This window comes from Galeopterus variegatus, unplaced genomic scaffold, assembly GCF_000696425.1.
Source record: "Galeopterus variegatus unplaced genomic scaffold, G_variegatus-3.0.2 Scaffold4877, whole genome shotgun sequence".
In the NCBI taxonomy this organism is placed as follows: Eukaryota; Metazoa; Chordata; class Mammalia; order Dermoptera; family Cynocephalidae; genus Galeopterus; species Galeopterus variegatus.
In genome coordinates this window covers 14,655-38,816 of record NW_007730988.1, presented here as the reverse complement: position 1 = coordinate 38,816, position 24,162 = coordinate 14,655, and the positions used below count along the sequence as shown (strand labels likewise).

Sequence of the window (24,162 nt, the reverse complement as noted above, 5' to 3'; positions counted from 1 at the left end):
CACCTCTTCCTTGCCTACTCACCATCTCCAGTTGGATATCACTCATCTCAGACTTAACATGTTCAAAACCAGATTCTTGATTTCCCTTTTCTAAACCTATTCCTATAGCCATTTTTATTTCCAGCTGATGGTAATTCCAACTTCCCAGTGCTTAGCACCCAAAACTTAGTATTGTCTTCCATTTCTTTCATTTTCTTGTACCCCATATCCAGTCCATCAACAAGTCCTGTTCCTTCTGTTATCAAAATATAGTTACAATATGATCACTTTCATCATCTCCACTGCTACCACCCTTATCTATTCCATTACCACGTCTCACCTAAATTATTGCAACAGCTGCTAGCTGAACTTCCTGCCTCATCCTTTGCTTCTCTCCAGTCTGTTCTCCACTGAGCAGCCAGAATGGACTTCTGACCACCTCTCTGACCTCTTCTCCTACCAGTATACACCAAAAACACTCTTCTCACATTACACTTGTGACAAGGTCATTGTCCTTGCTTCCCCCACCTGCAAACTGGATCATTCCTTCATTATGCATGACTCACCCTTTCATTTTATTAGAATTTTACTCATATTTTCTCATCAGGAAGAGCTTCTCTTAGTATTCTATATAAAATAGCTCTTCTCCATCATTCTTTTCTAATTGTGCTTTACTTTTTCTTGATAACGCTTTGCTTTTTCTTATCACATCTGACACTTTACATGTATATTTTTTGGAGGGGGCTTCAGAATGAAAGGTGTTCATTATTGACCAAATGCATGGCACTCCTTGTTTATTTAATTAGCTAGTTATGTGTTCGTTTATGATATTCATAGCTATGAACTCACTACTCAACATGGAAACTCAAAGCATAAATTATTATATATGTGTGTGCACGTATGTGTGTATATTTATACTTATTTATATGAGTATATGTGTATATGTAAACTTAAAATTAAAATATAGATTTAAATCCCCCTCCCCAGCTAGAATGTAAGCTTCATGGGAGCAGGGAATTTGTTTTGCTCTTTCTGCATGTAGTATAGTGCCTGATATGTAGGCACTCAAAAATAAAATAAGCACTGCATATTTATACATCAATGTTTTCAAGAGTAACATAACTGTCAACATGTCCCAAACCAGAATTAAATCCCCACATTCCTCCCTGCCTTCAGCCTTCTCTCTCTACACTCCTTTCCTTGACTTTGCTCCCCAGAAGCATAGAAGTGCTGTGAGTCCTCCCCCATGCCTTTGCCTCTGCTGTCTTCTCCACTTGGAGCAGACCTCCTCCTATCTCTGCCCTTTGGCTCTAGGACACCTGTAAAACTCCTTTTTCAAAAAGTTCACTGTGATTCACCTCCCTGAGATGCTTTCTTTTCTCCCTCCCACCCTTTTCTTCTCCTCAGGGTTCTCCCATGCTAATCTCTATCCCTGTGCTGACACACTGTGCTAAAATGCCTTGCTTCTCTGATAACCTTCCCCAAAAGGCTGTGAGCTCCTTGAAGTTCAGGAAGCAAATCCAAGACTTCACCCTTGACCTTTTCCTACATACCTATATCCCTGTGCTGACACACTGTGCTAAAATGCCTTGCTTCTCTGATAACCTTCCCCAAAAGGCTGTGACAAGCTCCTTGAAGTTCAGGAAGCAAATCCAAGACTTCACCCTTGACCTTTTCCTACATACCTAGGGGGTATATAGCAGCAGGTGTTAGTATGCCCCGTTCACAGATGGAGAAACTGAAGTACACTCCATCCAGTTTCTGAGCAGGAGCAAAAGCCCAGAGCCTCTCAGCACCCCTCTTCAGAGCTACTTCTTCCTTGCACTTGGGGAGGGGGCTGGTTCCCCGTGGCTTCAGTAAACCTCACTATAAAGCCCTGTGTCTTTCTGGAAGGTAACCATGGATACTATGGAGCTGGCACAAAATCTTTTGTTTAGTGGGGACTACAAGTGTTCTTCAGGATGTTGAGGGGATTTTGAGGCAAGGGGCAAACCTGGAGCAAAGGAGAGACTTTTGCCTCCGGGCCCTTGGCTGGGTGTGTTTCAATTAAGGTGGACACTAATGCTCAGCAGAGCCCTGAAGGAGTGACAGGTCTCTAACCTGGGACTAAGATATTAACTAGATCTGAGGCAAGAATGGAAGGGGATCCCAGGCACTTCCTCTTCTTGGAAAGCGCAGATCTGGCTGGGAAATCGGGAGTGGTGCGCTAAGGAAAGCTTTGGCAGCAGCAGCCCTGGCTCCTGAGGGGACCCAGGCTAGAGCCTGGACACGACGTCTCCCGGCCCCAGTCACAGGGAGCTTCCCGCAGCCCCAGCTCCCTCTCTTCTTCTTCCAGCCCAGGGCCACAGTCAGGCAGGAGAAGTTCATACCCCGCATGTCGCAGGGATCCTCCTTATTTCCTCGGAGCCTTTGCCGACCGTCGGGGGGGGGCGTCCCTCCTCTAACTCTGAGAGTCCAAGGTCTTCCCTCACATCCCTCAATTCCCTTTATTCTCAGACGAGGCGGCGGGGAGAGCGGGAATCCGGGAAGCCCCACTCTCCGCAGAACCGGCGCGGAGCTGGGCCCCAACTTTCTGGTTCCCGCGCGTAATGTCACTCCTCCCGAGGTGGGACGGAGAAGCCAACCGCACGAAGGCTCGGTGCCGCCAGGTGGAGTGCGTGTGGCCAAGCCTGCCTGTTTCCTGAACTGAAATCCCCAGGGGAGGGAGGGGAGCGGAGGGTGCGGGAGATGGACTTGGAGGCGAGAGGTGGCGGCGATTTCCAGGCGCTTTGACGTAGACTTGAAGAGTCGCCGAACACTCCCATCGCTTAAGAAGAGTCACGGTAGCCTTCAGGACGTGGAAGCTGGGGACGGTCTCTCGCCACGGGAGCAGCCTGAACACTTCCTCTCCTCGCGCTCGAGGGAACCCGGAGAGGGCCGGGCAGGTGAGTGTGGAAGGGCGACCTAGGAGTAGAGCCGGAGTAAGGAGGTGAGTGGGGCCCGAAGGACAGAGACAGTCCCTGACAGTTCCTCCCTGAGGAGGGTGAGGTCGCAGAACCAGGCGCGGGGCTAAGACGCACCGAGCACCGCGCGGGGCTCGCAGCGGGGCGCACGGAGGACCCCAGGGTTAAGCAACTGAGAGCAACAGCTCTCCAGGCTCCGAGAAGCCTCTCCTTAAAAAAGGGAACCCGAAGGAGCCAATATGAGCGCTGTACCTCGTGCAGTCCCGGACAGTGCCAACTTCAGCACCCTGGACAGCGCCCCGCCCTCCGTCCTCTAAAAACTCAGCACTGACAGCTTAGACTTACTCCCTAAGGAAAAACAACCCTGGGGGGACTCGACTATGATACTGCAGTTCAGAAAAGGACACGATAAATGTGATTTTGCTCAAGCAGAGATCATGTACAAGTTATATGAAAGATAGAGGAAATATTTTTTGAGTAACTTTGTATCTCACACATGCCCCTTCAAAATAGGAACATGCGTGACCAAAGACAGTTTCTGAAATATTTATTTAACGGTACCTCGATAGGTACTGCAGCTGTGCAGAACAGAAAAATTCATCTTATGGTGTTCTCATTAAATGTTCCCATTTAGAAGTATTCCCATGAGCTGTTCCTTGCTTCCCTTCATGATACTAATATCTAAAAGGTTTGGAAATATAAGATAAACCTAAAAGTGAACTGTATGTGACCTTCCTGTTTTATCTTTATGTTAGAGTTGTTTACGTGTGATCATACATTTTGTATGGTCTTTGAGGAGTCAGACACACTTTTTTTTCTGGGAAAAAAATTTTAGGTTATTATGACTTTAAGGGCATCATTTCTTATTGCATTTGTCTGAAGTGGCAACATAAAAATCATTTCAAGGTGGAATGTGGTTGCTTTGATTTTATTACAACAGGCATTGAGAGCCAGAAAAGTTGAATGAGGGGCAAATAATTATTAAAAAATCTTGAGATTTATAGCAAGAAGAAAGAAATTAGAAAACATTATCTTTATAAAAGTTACATCAGAATTGCAGAACATTTTAGATATTTGTAATATGTCTGTTGATTCTACTCTAATGAGTTAAATATATATCCCTTGGTTTCCACATATATACACCCATACTTTTATCACACTGTCTTGTGTTCATTTTTATTTCATTTTATAATTGTGATGTCTTTTCAAAAAACTTAAAAGTCACTGTGAACAGGAAAGCATCCAAAGGTAAAACATATTCAAATTCCTAATTGTATAGGAGTCATAGATTAGGATAGCTAGGCTTAGTTAAGATATTATAGAATAATTAGAGTCATGCAAGCATGATTTTAAATGTTCACTTAATACTCTCTTAAAGTATATTTTTCTGTAGCAGTGCTTCCCAAGCAGCGCACTATCCAGTGCGCCACCGGGCCGGCCCTTTATTACATTTTATAATTGTGATGTCTTTTCAAAAAACTTAAAAGTCACTGTGAACAGGAAAGCATCCAAAGGTAAAACATATTCAAATTCCTAATTGTATAGGAGTCCTAGATTAGGATAGCTAGGCTTAGTTAAGATATTATAGAATAATTAGAGTCATGCAAGCATGATTTTAAATGTTCACTTAATACTCTCTTAAAGTATATTTTTCTGTAGCAGAGAGAAACAGATTCTCTTATTCATCTTACTAATAAGCTCCTATTCCTAAGAACACATCTTAGGAATAAAAATTTCTTAACTTAAATACAGTCACTACTTGGCCTGGCAATGAGTCACTTTACATTGAATGGGGCTTGTAATATGGGAGATAAGACTTTTCCTGCTTAGTGACAATGATGTGTTTCCTTGCTGGAACCAAGGTTCTTAAGGGCATACTTACTTTCTTTACTGGGGGGATCATGAGCAGGGACTGATGAGATATTTCCATCCTGTTCAGTTTCAGGGCCATGGCCGATCCTGGGAACAGAGGAGGGATCCACTGCCCCTTGAGCTTCACCTGCTCCCTGCTCATTATGGGAATGTGCTGTGTGTCTCCTTTCTTCTGTCATAGCCAGACAGACCTGCTGACCCTTAACAGGGCTGATCCTCAGTGCTGGGAATCCTCCTCAGTGCTCCTCCTAGAAATGTGGAAGCCTCGCATTTCCAACACTGTTTCAGGCTTCTGGGATTTTATGATCTACCTGAAGTCATCTGAGAACTTGAAGCATGGTGCACTGTTTTGGGATCTGGCCCAACTCTTCTGGGACATCTATGTGGACTGTGTCCTCTCCAGGAACCATGGCTTAGGAAGGAGGCAATTGGCAGGAGAGGAAGAGAAAATTTCAGCAGCACAGCAACTACACACAAGGAGTAAAAAAGGTGGTTAATCCCAGCTCCCATATCTTTTGAAAGGGTCAATCAATTATGAATGGGCTAAATTGTGAAGAAGAAGGGAAAGGCTTTAGGGGAATCCAATGTCATATATATTCCTCTTCAGAGGTGAACACCATGAGCACACAAGTGATAGGATGATAGCACTTCTTATTTTTGCATTTTATAGTAGTTTATATTAACATGTTATCCCCCTCCTCATACTTCATGTCAACAGCAGCAAGGAAGAGTCAGAAAGACAAGTAAGGAATAGCATGATTCCCAAAATACAACATAAAGATACAAAGGGAAGTCCCAAGACCAACACTGTTTTCCATTAGCCTGAGCATTGGCAGTCATAACCTGGTGTTCACTTGCTGTGGAATTGGGAAGACTTGACTATAAGCCAGGGAAACATTCTCAGCACACAAACTCTTGCCCCTTTTAAACTGAAAAAACATTGCTTTCATGCAAATGGAGGAGACTTTTGAGAGGTACTTAGTTGATGAAATAAAGAGTAAAGATTCATCTGGCACATAGATTTACTCCTTGTTGCTTTTTGAATGAATCTCAACTAAGTAACTTCCAGAAAGCTGAGTAATTAACTTTTAGTAAGCTGGAATTCCTACAAATTTTAGAGATTTTCAGTGAAATAAATTTTATATTCAAATAGTCTTCTCTGGAGGTAAAGAAGAAATATCCTTTATTGAATTAGAATGAGGGTGAGTGCGCTCCTGTGAGTAAGCAGAGCCCTATTCATACAGTTTTTGTTTCTTTTTTGGTGTCATTTCAACCAGTGAGCTTCCAAACCTTGTTGCAAGGGCTGTTCGGGTGACAGTAACTCTTTACAATTATTTATGCATCATTGGAAAACTGGGGCATAACTTATTTGTGCATTTGTACATTTTATTGTGAGAATTGTTATATATTCCCATAATCTCTCTATTAAAATAGCAACGAACAGTAATAATTTTAATGTACTCTTTCCTAAGATATTTCAGAGCATTTATATATCTAGTTTGTTTTAACCTCAGTAACTAAAGATCCTCATGATTCGCTGATCAATAAAACCAGATAATTCAATGTTATTATTTGTAGATACATTTATTATTTTGGTAAGTGCTATTGTGACTTAAACCACTTTCCTTTTTTAGAGGAAATATTCTTTTAGCAGCTTTGCTACTAAAATAGAAATACAAAATGAATGTCTTTAAATGTTGGTTACCATTATTAAAACAATATTTTGAACAGAAGCTGCCCAGGCCTCAGAATCAGTAAGGACCATATATTTTCTTCTCTTCTGCTGAGGGTGGTCCATAGGGCCCTTTCTCCTATTCTTATCGTAGTCAGCTGTCATACTCAAATCATTACCAGTTTTTTCCGTATCTTGTACTCCTTTTGAATAACTCAAAGATATGTCTGCAGAATAAATGAAAATAATTTTATTTGTGTTCAGCTGAACATGAAACTAGTTTTGGAAGCCACTTCCTTCATCTTGCTACAGAGCTGCTATTGACTCAGCTGGTCTGCAAACTTTAGGGAGAGTTCCTATGCAAGTAGCCAAGTAGCAGGAGTGAACATTTCACTTTATTGAAGTTATCTTAATGTTTGACACAAACAGTTGTTTGTAGATCAGGAAACAAGACTTTCCATTTGGTTTGTATAATTACAGTCAAAGAGGGTCTTGGGTCAAGGAGATACCATGTCCAAAAGTTAAATAGTTACAGGAACATTGAGATTTCATTTCAAGAGGCCTGATTAAATCTCTAGAGGCTCAACTGGGCTCTGGATGTACTTGCATGAATCCTCCAATAATTTTTTCTTTTGTGCCTGGGGGATAATATGCTGCCAGGTTGGGATGGGGGTGAAGGTGAAGAAGTGTTTGTTTCTGTAGTTCTCAGGAAAATCACATCATCAGGTCAGAAGGGAGAAGTAAGTGTCTACATAATACGCAAAAAGAGACTTGTTATTTTGATGTCTTCAAACCAAATAGTTTAAATGTACTTGCAAAATCTTACTATGAATCATGCTTTGTTAAAAACATAAAACCCTATATAATTTTTCATGTTAATGCATCGTATTTGTTAATACACAAATGCCTGATTTTCCACTTTACTCACTCCAAGAAATTTCCTAATCTTGGGCAAGGTAATTAATTTAGTTAGCCCTCAGTTTCTTCATCTGAAAAAAAGAGTTATGGAAAGAATTAGATGACCCATAAAGTTTCTTCATGCTCTCTGTTCTACTGTTTTTGATTATATAAAGAAGAAACCTATGAAAGGCATTTATTTGACTATAGAAATAATCTTACTCCAAGATTAAGAGCTTTACCCTAGGACAGTTGATCGAGCTGGGTGATGACGTGGACATCGGGGCAGTTTATAACAATGATAGGCAGGAGCAGAGGAGGTTCGGAAATGAGAATTCAAAAATATCTGAGGGCTAGAGATGTCATTATGAGAGAAGACTCCAAAGTCCATTGTTCTTTAGTCTGGAACAATGTGGGCTAATAGTTAAATGCTAAAGTATTCAAAGAAAGGTGTGAAGAAGATGTGCCCAGACATAATTACTAAATTCTGATAGACTGTGTCAAGGGAGAGAGAGATCAAGAGAGAGAGAAAGACTGATTAATTGATTTAGGGAAAGAGTACATTGATAATGCCCAAATAGAAAATAGCAGTTGAAGTTAACTCATGGCTTAGTAAAGGCATCAATGCAAATGAAGAGATTTTGAAGTACATTCTTGTTTGTGTAAAAAATGATGGCCTCTTTCTTCAGCACACCTTGCTCTGCCACTGGGAAGGATAGAAAAATCTGCTTTTCTGGGCCTGGCAGTTTGTATGTTCTAGAAATATAGTGGGTCTTTGCTTTTCTCTGTGATGAGAAAATTAAAATTTAGATTTATTATGTGATGGTGTTTTCAGTTGGTGTCTGACTAGCTGGCAAATATTCATACTGCTTATTTTTTCGATACTATACACAAGAGAAAATAATGCTTCAAAACCACAAATAATTAGACACATAAGTGCTTGATTTCCCACTTTACTCCAAGAAATTTCCTAAGCAACATACTCAGCAACTACCCATCTAGAAATGTATTCTAAGGAAACATTAAGAGATACAGCCAATGACATAGCACAATGCCCTTTATTACAATACTATTTATAGTAACAGAACATCTGGAAATAATCAAAATGCTCCACAATACGGTAATGGTTAAGTAAATTATGGTATAAAGTATGTGTGCATAAAACCATGGTTATGTGTGGAAGATTATATTATGGGTGGTTTAAAATTTTTTCTTTATATTTCTGTATTAAAATAGGACCATTTTTACTTTTTCAATAAGACAAATATATCTATGCACATTAATTAACAAGAAAATGTATTCATTATAATTTATTTAATTTAGATTATATAACTAAACTGCATAGGATACAAAACTTTGCTTACATACAAATTTACATATACACCCCTGTAATAAATTTACGTAAAATTTTGATAGCAGAATGGCAGAAACATCAAACTTTCTTTTTAAAAACAATTTATTGATATTTAATTAACCTGAAAATAATCTGGTAACCTTATGAAGTTCCTTTTCTCTACTTTCAGGTGCATATTCTCAGCTTCTAAGAACCCCTTTTCCAAAGAAGAAAGAGCTGATTGAAGATTTGATAAATATGCATGTACACAGGAGTGGGTCTAGGTTCATTGGAAGAGTGAATCTGGAAATAAAGAGAAAATAAATCTAACCTCAGAACTAACTCACACCTTGGAATTTAAGAAAATGTATATATAAATATTTTTTCTTAACTATTGATCATTTATTTATTTTAAATGGTGGGAATGTCCAGAGATAAGTATTAAGCCAAATCTCTCAGAGTACTTATTTAAAGCATCATTATTTTAGGCTGCTAGCATGTTCCTTCAAATGGTGACATTATTGCCAGACCATCCCACTGTCTAAAGGAGTTAAGTAACTTCCAAAGATGACTTGGGATTGGGAGACTCAGATACTTTGTATTCATTTGATAATTTGTTGTGGGATGCTTGACACTGTTAATGAACTAGGGTGCCATACATTTAACTTGAATACGCTGCATGACTTCCAAGCCATTAACCACCGGACTGCTTATGCACAGGCATATAAGCAACTATATTTATCAATTACCAGTTACCAATGGTCCACGATACCTGCATCTTGTTTGAGAGAATATTTTTGAATACTGGATGAAGCAAAAAAATAAAACAAAACAAAAAAACTGGCAAATAAAGCATTCTTCTATTGGAAATTAATTAGCAATTAATTTAATTAATAAAACTAATAAAAGTTCTGGACCCTAAGTAATGTTATTGGAGTCTCTTTATTTCAATATTTAATGTTACCATCAGTGATGTTCAAACTCTAATAAAACTGTATAAGTATAAATAAGTATAAATTATTTCCCAATTAGCATATTTCCTATTTGATTGAATATTAAAACTCTATAAGTGGTTATACTTTGCATTAAAAAGCAAAATAAAAGTAAAATGAACAACATTATAAGAGAAGAATCCATAAATAATTTTTCCCTGAAAAATGAACAGGCTGAAATGAGGTTTATAGCAGAGAAGTTCAATTAGCAAAGTTATTTGAGTTCCAGACACAAGGCTATTTTTATCTCTAATTATTCCCACCTCTCCAATCATTCTATTATAACGAATGATTGAGAGCCAGTTTGAATGTCAGATATGTTAACAATTCCCTTGCTTTTTCCATTTCAAAGGAAGCCTCAGTAAATATTTTCATTGAAGGTTTAGGGCCTTCCTTAAGCTAGAAATCTTATCTAAAGTGTTATTCTCAGATGACACAGTTTCATGAGAGGATTAGCCAAGTCCTTACAACACGGAAAGGAAGAAAGCCTGGGGAAAGAGCTGGGAGAGACGGCCCAGCCTTAGCTCTTAGTTAGTTGGGAGGATGAGCACTTTAAAAAGCTGCCACCCTTTCACTGCCTGTTCTACATAGGCTCACGATTTTGCTTTTGTGCTCCTTTCTCTAATGTCTTTCATCCTATTCTTCAAAACCATCACATAAACTCATTACCTCTTGCAAATCATTGAAAAGACACCACTCTTGGATAATGAGCTTGTAGAAGAGCCTGCCCTTTGCTCCTCCTTCACCTTGGTACTCCACAACAGGGCTTGGCTATACTTTTTTGTAAAGGGTCAGATAATAAATATTACAGGCTTTATGGGCCATCCTGTCTCTGTCACAACTAATCAACTTCTGCCTTGGTAGAACAGAAGCAGCTATCATAATACATAAATGAATAAGCATGGTTGCATTCCAATAAAACTTTGTTTACAGACACTGAAATTTGAATTCATACCACTTTCAGGTATCACAAAATATTATTCTTCTTTTGACTTTATCAACCATTTAAAAAAATTCAATAAGCACTCTTAGCTCACAGCCTGTACATAACAGGCAGTGAACAGGATTTGGCCCATCACTGTAGCTTGCTGACCCAGGCTCTAGGGCATGCATATCCAGTTTGTAAGGAACAAGTTGGGACGATTCAATAAGCACTCTTAGCTCACAGCCTGTACATAACAGGCAGTGAACAGGATTTGGCCCATCACTATAGCTTGCTGACCCAGGCTCTAGGGCATGCATATCCAGTTTGTAAGGAACAAGTTGGGACGAAGTAAGGAGGAGAGTGAATATATTAATGACAAAACCAAAATAAAAAATTTATGATAGGCTGAAAAGCAAATTTAAAAATATTACAATGAGATTGAACATGAATAACCCTATCCTAATCCTATATAACTGAACATGATTTCACTCTGTAAACAATAGTAGGAATTACAGATCATGTGAATAAAAATTCACAGCCTCTCTGAATGTAACATGGACTGAAGGTCAAGATCATAAACCAAACATTGGAATCATAACAATATGTATTGAGAGAAAGTATAGATTAGTGGTTAGAGGACAGGCTCAGGAGCTGAGTTCAATTCCCAACTTCACAAAGTACTGGCCAAATGACTTTGGATAAGTTACTAAACTTTTTTGTGTCTCAGTTTTCTCATAAAATAAGATACCTGCTTTCTAGGTTTGTTGTGAGGATTAAATGAGTTAGTACATACAAAGTGCTTAGAAACTAGGCATTCAATACTAACAGTAAAAAAAAAAAAGTTAGCTATTACTTCGGACATTATTAAGTTAAGCATCTATATAACCTAATCCAACATACAAGGAAAAAGACACACAGGTGTTTTGGTGAAAATCATCAGATGTGCTGCTCTAGAGACATTCACATTATGTTTTTATTTTATTTTATTTTGAGATACTTATTGATTCATATACTGTTGTGAGAAATACAGAGACATCTGTATAACTTTCATCCAGTTTCCCCAATGGGAACATTCTAGTACAACATATAGCACAACATCACAGCCAGGAAACTGATGTTTCAAATCCAGAGTTTATTTGGATTTCACCAGTTTTCCATGTAGTCAATTGTTTGTATGTGTATTTAGTTCTTTGCCAAACCTGTTCTCTAGCAGGAACATCCACAAAGAAAATTAGGTCATTAATTCAGTAATTTAAATGATATGTGAAGAAGGCAGTTGCATGCATTCATGTAGACCACACACTTGAATATTTCTGCCAAAGTATTCAAAGTAAGAACGGCCCTTTGATGGAAACTCGGCACATCTGGATTCAACTCTGCCACTTCTTTCCTTTCTCTTCCCTGCCCACCCTGCCTTGAGGCTTTACTCTGAACTGAAGAACTAAGACACATGAGTAGGGAGATTAAAAAATAAAACTTTTCTTCTTCATAGTTCATACCAATCTATTGACAGAGAGTTCTACCTCTCTCGTAATTCTTTTAATACACATTTTGAAAATGCATTTTGCCATCACATCAAGGGGACTTTGAACCTGGACTCCTTCTCACTTCAAATTGGGCAAGCAATTTGATCAACAAGGGTAGAGAAGGCCCTGCACACCTGCTCAGCTCCACCATACAGGTCCATGGGTACCGAAGACTGTCGACCTGATATCAACAAACGAGAGAGTCTTTCAGAGAAATGCACCTGTAGGTTTGCCTTGGGTTCAGTGTCCTCCCAAAACTTAATCCCCACTGTAACTGTTGAGGGTGGCAATCCTATTATGGTAATTGAGAGGTGGGGCTTTGAATAAGTGATTAGATTGTAGGACCACGCTGTAGTGAATGGATTAATAATGGTGGTCAGGGTGTGGTTCTGAAAGCTTTAAAAGAAGAGCATATGAGAAGTTAGTTTCTCTCTGCTCCACATTAGTCTACCATGTGAGACTCTGGGGTCACTGTTGCCACCTCCAGATGTGTTCCCTGGACTTTGGACCTCCCAGTCTCTGAAACTGTAAGCAATAAATTTTGTTTTCTTTATAAATTATCCAGTTCAAGGTATTTTATTATAAGCAACAGAAATGGATTAATACAAGGTTCTCAAGGTGATCTTGATAAAGCTCTTGCACAGAGAAGAAATAGAATCCATTTCTGTTCAGTTCCTGAGGACAATGCTCTTTCCCTAAGCTAGCTAGCAAATAAGGTGGCTATTATTTATCATGATCAATGTTACTATTCCAACCAGGTTATGGGTTCTTAAGAGGCATTTTCCTATGGCTCCTAGCACAAATCTGAGTAGCTGGAAAGCCCACTATAGAGCAGTGGCTCTCAAACTCTGGTGTAGATCAGAATCACCTGGAGAGTGTTAAAACAGATTGCTGAATCCCACCCTCAGAGTTCTGATTCAGTCTCTCTGGGATGGGGCCAGAGAATTTGTATTTGTTTTAAGTTCCCAGGTGATACTGATGAGGCTGGTCCAGGGACAAAATTTTGACAACCACTGCTCTGTAACTACTTGACTGATGGTTTTAGTGGCCCCTATGGTCTATTATAATAGGGATTGTGTTGCAGAAAGATCTATAATTTGGCAGTTATCAGCCATAAATTGCTATTCATAATCTTTAAGAGTTCTGTTTCTAGGAATTAATCCTACTAATGTATTAACATATGAGCACAAAGATATGTTATAAGGATACTCGCCAAAACTTTTTTTTTTTTCCTTTTTGTCTTTTTTACTGACCGGTAATGGGATCGCAACCCTCGGTGTCGCGCCCGTAACGGGGACTGGCAACAGGATCGCAACCCTCGGTGTTGCGCCTGCACCACGCTCAGCCAGTGAGCGGGAACTGGTCTCCACATGGGATCCGAACCCTCGGCGGGAGCGCCGCCACACTCCCAAGCGGCGCACTCTCCAGTGCACCACCGGGCCGGCCCTAAAACTTTTTTTGATAATAAAAAATTGGAAGCTACTTAATTATATACCAGTAAATAAATTATAGTACATTTATACCCTGGGATATTATGCAGCATTTAAAAAAGACATTGCTCAATGTCTAAGATACTGAGCAAGTGAAGAAAGCAAAAATATAGTGTGATGTAAGTTATGTTGGAAAAGTAAAGACATACACGTATGCAGAGGAAAAACCTGAAGGAAAACTCACTAAACTGTTACCAATGGTTATATCTGAGAAATAGGTGGGATAGGTAGAGGGCATGAGTCAATTTTTAAAAATCGGTGCAATTCAGCATTTTAATTTACAGTGAATGTGTAGTATGATATTATTTGTGTAATAAAAATAAGACCACAGGAAATGAAAACATGGAGAGGCTTGTTTTGGTAGTTATATACATTTGTTATAAGATTTATATTGTGGCTCCATCTGTGCTGTTTTCTGTTCAACATGAGGAGACGGTTCATGTCATTTTCACTCTGTTTATCCTCTAACACTGCTCCAGAGTGACAATGAATAATATGTTATGCCTGACTCCAAAACCTCGTCCAGAGGCAAACTTCTTTTAGGATATTCTGTTTCTCAGCCCACAGTGATAAAAACTTAAAATATGGCAATAAAGAAATAGGGAAGCAGTAATTCATTTCATATATGGGAATTTTTCTTGTTCGGCTGTTTTCTTTCTCAGTTCCAGTTCCTTGAAATGTTAAAATAGCCAAAGATATGCACCTAGCACCTAGCATGTTGCTTGGCATACACTTGGAATTTAATATATGTAACGGCTGAATTAATAGAGCACATAGACTGAATACCTGTGAACTTGACAGTTCAGAGGAAATGGCAATGGCAAAATAATTCACTTAAATGCAATTAAAAATCTATCTGGTCTCTGAATAAATCAGGAATGTGAGAGGAGGCTACCAGAAGGGTGAAATGTAGAGATTAATATTGGGTTATCTAATCCATGATTATTCTTCTAGGCATCTGAAATACTGAGCCCATGTCTTCCTTACAACAATAATCAAGCAAACCATATGTATTGAATATCTGCTCTGTACTAAGACCTCTCTCTTGAGCTCCAGATTGTACACATCGATTGCCTCTCTGATATCTCTATTTAGATATCTCTCAGGCAACTTAAACTTACTTAATATGTTCAAAACGGAACTCTGATTTGCCAACCCCAACTCAGTTTTCCCACATTTCCCCACTGCAATAAGTGCATCACCATCCACCCAAGCTAACACTATCACCTCTTGCCTAGACTACGATAGGCTCTTACCTGGTCACCCTCTTGCCCTTCTCCAGGTCACTCTCCACACAATGCCAGAATGTTTTAAAAATATAAACCTACCCCATTTCTAAATGAATACTCGGCACTGAGCACAGTGCTTGGAGCACAGTAAATTCTTGATGAATATTTGTTGAATAAATGAATGAGTGACTGAATGATGAACCAACTGGACATTCTTTTCTGCCTTCATGGAGCTTACATGCTGGAAGTCTTTTCTCATTGAAAAATTACTTCTTCTTTTTCATATATATATATATATATATATATATTTATATGTGATAAGAAAGACAGAATGAGTAATATATATGTCCATTAAGATTCCAGTAAACAGGCCAGCCCGTGGCTTACTTGGGAGAGTGTGGTGCTGATAACACCAAGTCAAGGGTTAAGATCCCCTTACCAGTCATCTTTAAAAAATAAAAAAGATTCCAGTAAACACTTCTAGGATTCCCAGGAAGTATTCGAGATTACCTTCTCAATGAACAAGGTAAATATACGGTGTTGAAATTTTCTCTTGTAAGTTTGCTAAACACTGTTTTTTATTTCCCTAGAATTTGCTAAATTTGAGGCTTTATTTTCTGATCATTTAAAATGATAGTTTAGACGGATGGTTCTAGGTGGGGAAGAAAGGAACAGGAATGACCCTCCCACATCCCTACCCTTAACCATGCATGCCCTTGTACATATAAAATCATGTCATCTGCAAACAGATCATTTTACTTCTTTTCTGACTTGGATGCCTTTTATTTCTTTTTCTTGACTAATTGCTCTGGCCAGAACTTCCAATACTATGTCGAATAGACGTGGTAGGAATGGGTATACTTGCCTTGTTTCTGACCTTAAAAAAAAGATTTCTGTTTTTCCCCTTCTGCCTGGTGTTAGCTATGGGATTTTCATATATGGCCTTTATTACGTTAAGGTAAGTTCCTCCTATTCTTAGTTTGTTGAGAGTTTTTATTATGAAAGTGCATTGAATTTTGTCCAACACTTTTTTTCTGTATCTATTGAGATAATCATGTGATTTTTACCCTTCATTCTGTCAATGTGGTACATCACATTTATTGATTTGCATATGTTGACACATCCCTGCATCTCAGGGATACATCCCACTTGCTCATGGTATATGATCCTTTTAATATGCTGTTAAATTCAGTTTGCTAGTATTTTCTTGAGAGTTTTTAAATCTATATTCACCAGGGATATGGGCCTGTAACTTTTTTTCTCACAATGCCTTTGTCTGGTTTGGTATCAGGATAATGCAGGCCTGATAAAATTATTTAGGAAATGTTCCCTCCTCTTCAATTTTTTGGAGGATTTTAAGAAGGCTTGGCATTAATTCTTCTTTAAAAGTTTGGTAGAATTCACCAGTAAAGCACTCTGGTCCTGGGCTTTTCTTTGTTGGGAGGTTTTTGATTACCTTATTTGTTATTCAGTTTCCTTATTTGTTATTGGTCTGTTTGGGTTTTGTTTCTTCATGATTCAGTCTTGGTAGGTTGTATGTTTCTAGGAATTTACCAGTTTCTTCTAGATTATCCAATTTGTTGGTGTATAGTTGTTCATAGTAGTCTCATGATCCTTTTTATTTCTGTGACATTTGTTCTCATGTCTTGTCTTTCACTTCTGATTTTTAGTTTTCAATTCTTTTCTTAGTTTAGCTAAAGTTTTGTCAATTTTGTTGATCTATTCAAAAAATCAACTATTTTTGTTGATTTTTTTCTATTCTCTATTTCATTCATTTCTGCTCTAATTTTTTTTTTTTTTTTGTCTTTTTTGTGACCGGTAAGGGGATCGCAACCCTTGGTGCGGTGTCGCTGGCACCGCGCACCGGCCATTCCTATATAGGATCCGAACCCACGGTGGGAGCGCTGCTGCGCTCCCAGCGCTGCACTCTCCCGAGTGCGCCATGGGGCCGGCCCTCTGCTCTAATTTTTATGATTTTCTTTCTTCCGCTAAATTTGGGCTTAGCTTTCTTTTTTTCCTCTTTTCCAGTTCCTTGAGGGGTAAAGTTAGGTAGTATACTTCAAATCTTTACATCTTCTTTTTTTCTTTTAAAGTAGGTGTTTATTCCTATAAAGTTCTCTCTTACTATTGCTTTTTCTGTATCCCCTAAGTTTAGTATGCTATATTTTCATTTTAATTTATCTTGAAATATTTTCTAATTTCCACTTTTATTTCTTCTATGACCTATTGGTTGTTTAAAAATGTGTTGTTTAATTTCTACATCTTTATGAATTTTTAAAGTTTTCTTTCTGCTGTCGATTTCTAGTTCTATTCCATTGTGGTTACAAAAGTTATTTGATATGATTTGTTAAGACTTGTTTTCTGATTTAATGTATGATTTGTTGTGGAGAATGCTCCATGTGTGCTTGAGAAGAATGTATGTGTTGCTGCTATTGGGTGAAATATTCTGTGTGTGTCTCTTGGGCCTATTTGGTTTATAGTGTTGTTAAAATCCACTGTTTCCTTATTAACTTTTTGTCTGGATACTTTATCCATTATTGAAAGAGGAATATTGAACTCTCCTACTATTATTGTATTGCTACCTATTTCTCCTTTCTGTTCTGTCAATGATTGCTTCATACATTTACATGCTCTGATGTTGGGTACATATATTATTATAATTGTTATATCTTCCTGACAAATTGAGCCTTTCATCATTACATAATGTTCTTCTGTGTCTCTCGGACCTAAAGTCTATTTTGCCTGATAGAAGTATGGTCATCCCTGCTCTCTTTTGGATACCACTTACATGAAATATCTTTCTCCATTTCTTTGCTTTCAGCCTATGATTTCTTAAATCTAAAGTGAGTCTTTTGTAGACAGCATATAGCTGGTGGGGGTTTTTTGTTTGTTTGTTTTTGTTTTTTTCCATTCAGCAACTCTATGTCTTTGATTGGGGACTTTAATCCATTTACATTTAAAGTAATTATTGATAGGTAAGAACCATTTTGCCATTTTGTTAGTTTTCCATCTGTCTTATATTTCTTTTGTCCCTCTTTTTTCCTCTTTTGACATCATCCTTTGTGTTTGTTGTTGTTGTTGTTTTGTATTGATATAATTTGATTTTTTTGTGTGTGTCTATCTCATATAAGTATTTTATTTGTACTTACCATGAGGCTTACATAAACCATCGTATAACAGTTTATTTTAGCTGATAGCAACTTAACTTCAATCACATACAAAAACTCTTCATTTTTAATCCCCCCACAGATTTTATGTTATTGACATTAACAATTTACATCTTTCTATATTGTATATTTGTTAATATATTATTATAGTTATAGTTATTTTTAATACTTTTTCTTTTAACTTTTATATTAGAGTTAAAAGTGATTTCACACTACTGTTTCAGTACTACAGTATTCTGCATTTGTCTTTATATATTTATCTTTGCCAATGAGTTTTTGGGTATAGTATTCTTTTTTGGCAGTTTTTGTTTCCAGTACTTTGAATATATCATCCCATTTCTTTCTGGCCTATAAGGTTCTGCTGAGAAATCTGTTTATAATCTTATTAGGGTTTCTTTGTACACAACAGGTCATTTTTTTCTTGCCACTTTCAAAATTCTCTTTTGTGTTTGTCTTTCGACAATTTGATTACAATGTGTTTTGGTGTGGACTTCTTTGAATTCATCTAATTTGGGGTCTGTTGGGCTTCTTGGATCTGAATGTCCATTTTCTTCCCCAGGTTTGGTAATTTTTTGGCCACTATTTCTTCGAATAAGCTTTCTGACCCCTTTTCTGTCTCTTCTGTTTCTAGAACTCCCACCATGCATATATTGTTCTACCTGATGGCATGCCATATGTCCCTTACACTTTCTTCACTATTTTCCATTCTTTTTTTCTTTGAGTTTCCGGATTCTTTCTTCTGCTTGATCTAGTCTGCTGTTGAACCCTTCTACTGAAATTTTCAGTTCAGTTACTGTAGTCTTCAGCTCCAAGATTTCTATTTAGTTCTTTTAAAATTTTTCCATCTTTGTTGAAATTCTCACTTTGTTCTTGTATTGTTTTCCTGAGCTTGTTGAGCATCTTTGATGGTCATTTTGATTTATCTGTCAGATAATTCATATATCTTTGTTTCCTGAAGGTCCATTTCTGGAGGTCTGTCTTATTTCTTTGTTTGAACAATGTTTCCCTGTTTATCTTTCTATGCTCTTTGTGTTGGTATCTGTGCAGTAGAAACAATAACCACTGTTCTTAGTCTTCACAGACTGGCTTTCTACAGAGAAGACCCTTGGCAATCAACCTGGTCAGAGATTCTGGAAGCTTCTCAAAACTTTATCCTACTCCCAGCTTCCATTTTTGTTTTTAACAGCCTCTGGCATCTAGAGTGTGAGGGGTCCTGTCAGGTGAAATAGGAGCCAGTTCCTCGAACAGTCCCCAGAAGAGTTAGAATGTTGGACACATGGTCCAATTGTTTCCCTCCTGAATAAGAAGCTGGCATCTGGGTTTTATTCACCTGCTTGCTTTGTGCTGAGCCTTGGGGAAGAGCTATGGCAAGTGCTTTCATGCTAGTCCAGACCATCATCTTTGTTCTCAAACCTTGCCCTTCTAATCCCATCACTCTACTTCCCTGCATTCCCTTCTCAACATTGAAACCTATAGTGGCAAATAAGGATGAAAGAGAAGCTGGGTGAAGAATTTAGAAGATGTACACAAGAAATTTTAATCTTAAATGGAATGACGATAATCTAACAAGGCAGTAAAATGAGAGGATTATGTCTTTTTTTTCTCACCACTGAAGCAAGAAACATTAGAGTTTTTCAAATCTAATTTCTTACTGCAAGTTTTAACCAAATTGTTCACTGCTGATTTTTAGTCTTACATTTGGAATTTAAAGAGGTTTGAGGAACTCTTTCTACACAACTTTCTCTTTTTAATTAAACTCTGATACTCCCTTGAAATCCCACTATCTTAGATCTTGATCCTGAATTACTCTATTCAGTTAATGTTAATAACTGCCAGAAACTGATCATCAGGTTTGCTGTTTTAGTCTACTAAACCTTTATGTAATGTAAAGTTCATCTTAACTTCCAAAATGTGTTGACCTCTTAGCAAAGCTGCAATCCAAAAGAGTAGTGACTACTAGGAAAATCACCACACTGGGTGAATATATTGACACTCAGTCTGAGTAAATTTTAGTATGTTACAAACAGTAGATCTTTATAATTTTTCCAACAATCTTCAACCTAAAAGAAGAAACCTGGGAGAATAAAGCAATCAGAAACTTCCTATTGTTATCTGATGTATCCATGAGAGAGAGAGAAGTAAACAAAGGTAATCAATACTTTAATTTAGCTTGCTTCACATATTCATCAGTATGGTTATCACATTTCTGGCTCTGATTAAGTATAGCATGATTTTGATAGGCATGAATAGATTATGTATAAATTATGGAGCATATTTTTTTAATCCATATAGCCAATGGCTAAGTGGAGTCTGAAAACAGGATCATGTTCAATATCAGATTTAATAAGAATACAAACTTAATTAAAAATATTTGAGTTAGTGGGCCGGACCGGTGGCGCACTGCTACAGTGCGCCGCTTGGGAGTGCAGCGGCGCTCCCGCCGAGGGTTCGGATCCCACATACAGACCGGTTCCCGCTCACTGGCTGAGTGAGGTACAGGCACAACACCGAGGGTTGCGATCCCGTTGCTGGTCCCGGTCCGGTACGGGCGCGACACTGAGGGTTGCGATCCGTTGCCGGACACGAAAAAAGACAAAAAAAAAAAAAAAAATTTTTGGGTTTGGGGGGATATAAAAAAAAAAAAAAATTTTTGGTTGGGGGGGAAAAAAAAAAAAAAAAAAAAAAAAAAAGAAATATTTGAGTTAGGAGTGATATATAATGCAAAACAGTAGCCATGAAGATTAACATAGATCGTTATGCTTAAAGACTTCAAAGAATAAGACTAATACAAAGGAAATAAGACTATAAACTTAAATCTTTTTTTTTCCTTTTTGTCTTTTTTCGTGTCCGGCAACGGATCGCAACCCTCAGTGTTGCGCCCACACCGGACCGGGACCAGCAACGGGATCGCCACCCTCGGTGCTGGACCCGCACCCCGCCCAGCCAGTGAGCGGGAACTGGTCTGTATGTGGGATCCGAACCCTCGGCGGGAGCGCCACCGCACTCCCAAGCGGCGCACTGCAGCAGTGCGCCACCGGGCCGGCCCTGTAAACTTAAATCTTAATAATTAGTATTTGTTGTATCATCACAAAGTACAGAATACCATAATAACAAAAAGAGAAGATATGTACCTTCTTGCTAATATTATAAGCATGTTTGTATAATAATGCATACTTCCTACAGAAGCATCTCAATGGTTCTACTGAGATTGTAAGTAAAAGCAGAGGTGAGTTTTTTAAGACATACTTTTTTTGTATTTTATACAAGATGGATAATGCTAATTGCACATTTATACGTTATTGCATCATCTGAATTTAGAAATACACTTTACCTTTTTATGATTTTCTTTTAATGATGTAATGATGCATGTATATATATGAGGGTACTTTGAAAAGTTCTTGGAAAAATAGAATTAAAAGAACATAAATCTTTCCATCAACTTTTTGAAGTACCCCCCCCCACACACACACAGAGACCTTGATAAAGTCCCTTAAAATATGCATGAATCTTTTAGCTTTAGGTATTAAACTACATAAATGTTGGGATATTATCTTCCAAATATGTGTAGTGGACCTGGTCTATTAGGAATCCAAAATGTGCAATATAACCACTATATTCGTGGGGGCTAACCCAATACAACATTTTAGAAATCAGCAGCTTTCATGAGCTCATTGGGAGAAACAACAAAGTAAAAATAAAAACAAGATGAAGATGTCAAAGACTAAAAAACTTTTCTTTACAGCCCAATTTTATGTGAAATTTTCCTATAAAGGTCAAGTGGATATTGACTTTGCTTTGAATACTCATCATGACCCCAAGGATGCTTAGATGGAAATACAGTGGGTGGAATTTCATGTTGGCTTAAGAATCAGGCACAAGGAGTTCTCATCTGTCTTTGTCTCAGGCAGTCCAAGCATGCTCTGGCATCTTTGTGAACTTGTTTTCTCTAATACAAAGATTGTAACTCCAACTCCATTTACTGTAGAGCTTTTCAGAATCACCAAATAATTACTTCATTCATTTGGCTTTACCAAGTTCTGTATAAAGCAGACATTATTATGTATTCAGTTTATAGCTTTCCAACTGTTACGGTCTGAATTATGTTCCTCCCTCCCCAAGTTCATATATTGGAGTATATACTGGATACCCAGTATGTAGCATGTGATTATATTTGGGGACAGGGTCTTTAAAGAGGCGATTAGGTTAAAATGAGGTTATTCAGGTGGGTCTTAATTCGATATGACTGGTGTCCTTATAAGTGGAGGAAATTTGGACATAGACGTGCACAGAAAGAAGATGGTGAGAAGACACAGGGGGAAGATGACCACCTGCAAGACAAGGACAGAGGCTCGGAAGAAATCAGTGCTGCTGGCACCTTGACCTTAGACTTCTAGCCTCCAGGACTATGAGAAAATAATTTTTGTTGTTTGTTTAAACCATTTAGTCTGTGATACTTTGTTATGGCACCAACTAATATACCAACTCAGAAACATTTTGAAACAGCCTCCTCTGATGCAAAAACACATGAGAACGTTAGCCTTCATTTTCTCACAAGTCTCTTACCTGATCACTCCCACATAAAAGATCTTAGGCTTTCTTAAAAAGAAATGTACATATTTATATCTACATATTTCAAAATACTCTAGTACTTAGAAATAAGATAATATCACTCCAAAGCAGAAGAAATAACTACAGTAAAGAAGGACTTTTTAAAAAAAATAGTTGAGTTTTAAAAGCAACGAGTTATAGCTTATGGGAGAAGATGATGATGATGGTACCACTTATATTATATAAAAACCTTACTCAATTCTCCTCTACAAAGAGAGCAGCATTATTATCCCCATTTTTAAAGGGTGACATCAGGCTCCCCAGTTATATATGATTTAAGACTACTGATAGTAATAATTGCAATAACAAAAATAATAAGCATTTATTGAATGTTACCATGTGCCAGATGCTGTACTAAACTGTCACATGGTTTAGCACCTTTAATGCTCACAATAACCCTATGAATTAGGCAATAATAGGAACCAAGTTAAGAGATGCTACTGATGTCCAAAAGATTCAGAATTCTGATTTGCACTAGAGGAATTGTAGCTATTGGGCTAATGTTATAAAATCAAGTGTTTTAAAAAGCAGCCTGAATCTTTGGCCATCATTATCTCCATTGATTATAAAAACCTTACCTGATGTCATTTCTAGACTGAAGGCATCCATCAGTTTTGACAATAGTTCTTGCAATTCCTCTTCCTCCAGCTCATCCTTTCTCTCCTTGATGTTAGCTGTCTCTTTCCTTTCCACAGGTTCCAGAGCAGGACTGTTCTTTTCAGCAGGAGTAATTTGGGGAGTGTCCTGCAGCAGTCCATCCTGAGTTAAAAAATTTAAGGATTTCCTTCAGCATCTTTTGGGCTTGGCTTTGTGTCCTGGTGCTATGCAAAATGGTCTTTGGTGATTCTGATTTTGGAAGGGCACACTCCGGATGTGTTTTGACTTTGGTGACTTCTGTCAACCATGGCAGGGTTAGGAAGTGGTTCCCATCCTCAGTGGCATTCTTGATCTGGGAAGCATCTCTTTTCCAAAACCTTTCAGCTGAAGAATGGCCAACCTTGATTGCCATATTTTGACAGGAGGAAGATGAAGGATGGAGTGTCTGCAACATTGCCTGGATAAAGAAAACTTTAGTTATGAAGTTAACATTTATCTCACTTTTTTCACAAATGTATTCAATTTCAATATTCCAACAGCAAATTCTAATGCAAGAATTTTCTTTCTCCTCTCAAAATATGTTATTATTCATTTAACATTATGCCATTAATTTAACATCAACATAAACTTTCTACAAGAGTGGGAATGGCTTAGGTTCTAAAATATCACAGGGAATAACCACAAAAAATTTGGGAAAATTCTAGGTTCTAAAAAAACCCCCAGCTTCTAAAAATATCATAAGCAATTTCTGAAAACATAAGCATATATTGAATTGATAGATTAAAATTATTACATTAAAACATGTTGATAGGGCCGGCCCGGTGGCGCACTGGATAGTGCGCCGCTTGGGAAGCGCGGCGGCGCTCCCGCCCGAGGGGTCGGCACCCACATGCAGACCGGTTCCCGCTCACTGGCTGAGCGAGGCGCGGGAGC

General features: G+C 38.1%; 1 protein-coding gene and 1 pseudogene across 1 annotated transcript; one reads left to right on the top strand and one right to left on the bottom strand.

Annotated features, from left to right (window-relative positions):
- Positions 1-4,870: 4,870 nt before the first annotated feature.
- On the top strand, positions 4,871-9,617 carry LOC103603940. The gene is made up of 2 exons (XM_008588524.1): positions 4,871-5,282; positions 8,886-9,617. Exons 1-2 carry the CDS (start codon positions 4,871-4,873, stop codon positions 9,017-9,019), a joined length of 546 nt encoding a protein of 181 aa, XP_008586746.1. The 3' UTR covers positions 9,020-9,617.
- Positions 9,618-12,182: 2,565 nt separating this feature from the next.
- LOC103603943 overlaps positions 12,183-24,162 on the bottom strand; it is a 19,447-nt pseudogene continuing 7,467 nt past the window's right edge.

Bases quoted from the DNA above. Each gene is read 5' to 3' on its own strand.
- LOC103603940 (XM_008588524.1), top strand. From the start codon at position 4,871: ATGGCCGATCCTGGGAACAGAGGAGGGATCCACTGCCCCTTGAGCTTC. The intron at 5,283-8,885 runs GTGGTTAATCCC...CTCTACTTTCAG, and splicing joins ACACACAAGGAGTAAAAAAG to GTGCATATTCTCAGCTTCTA.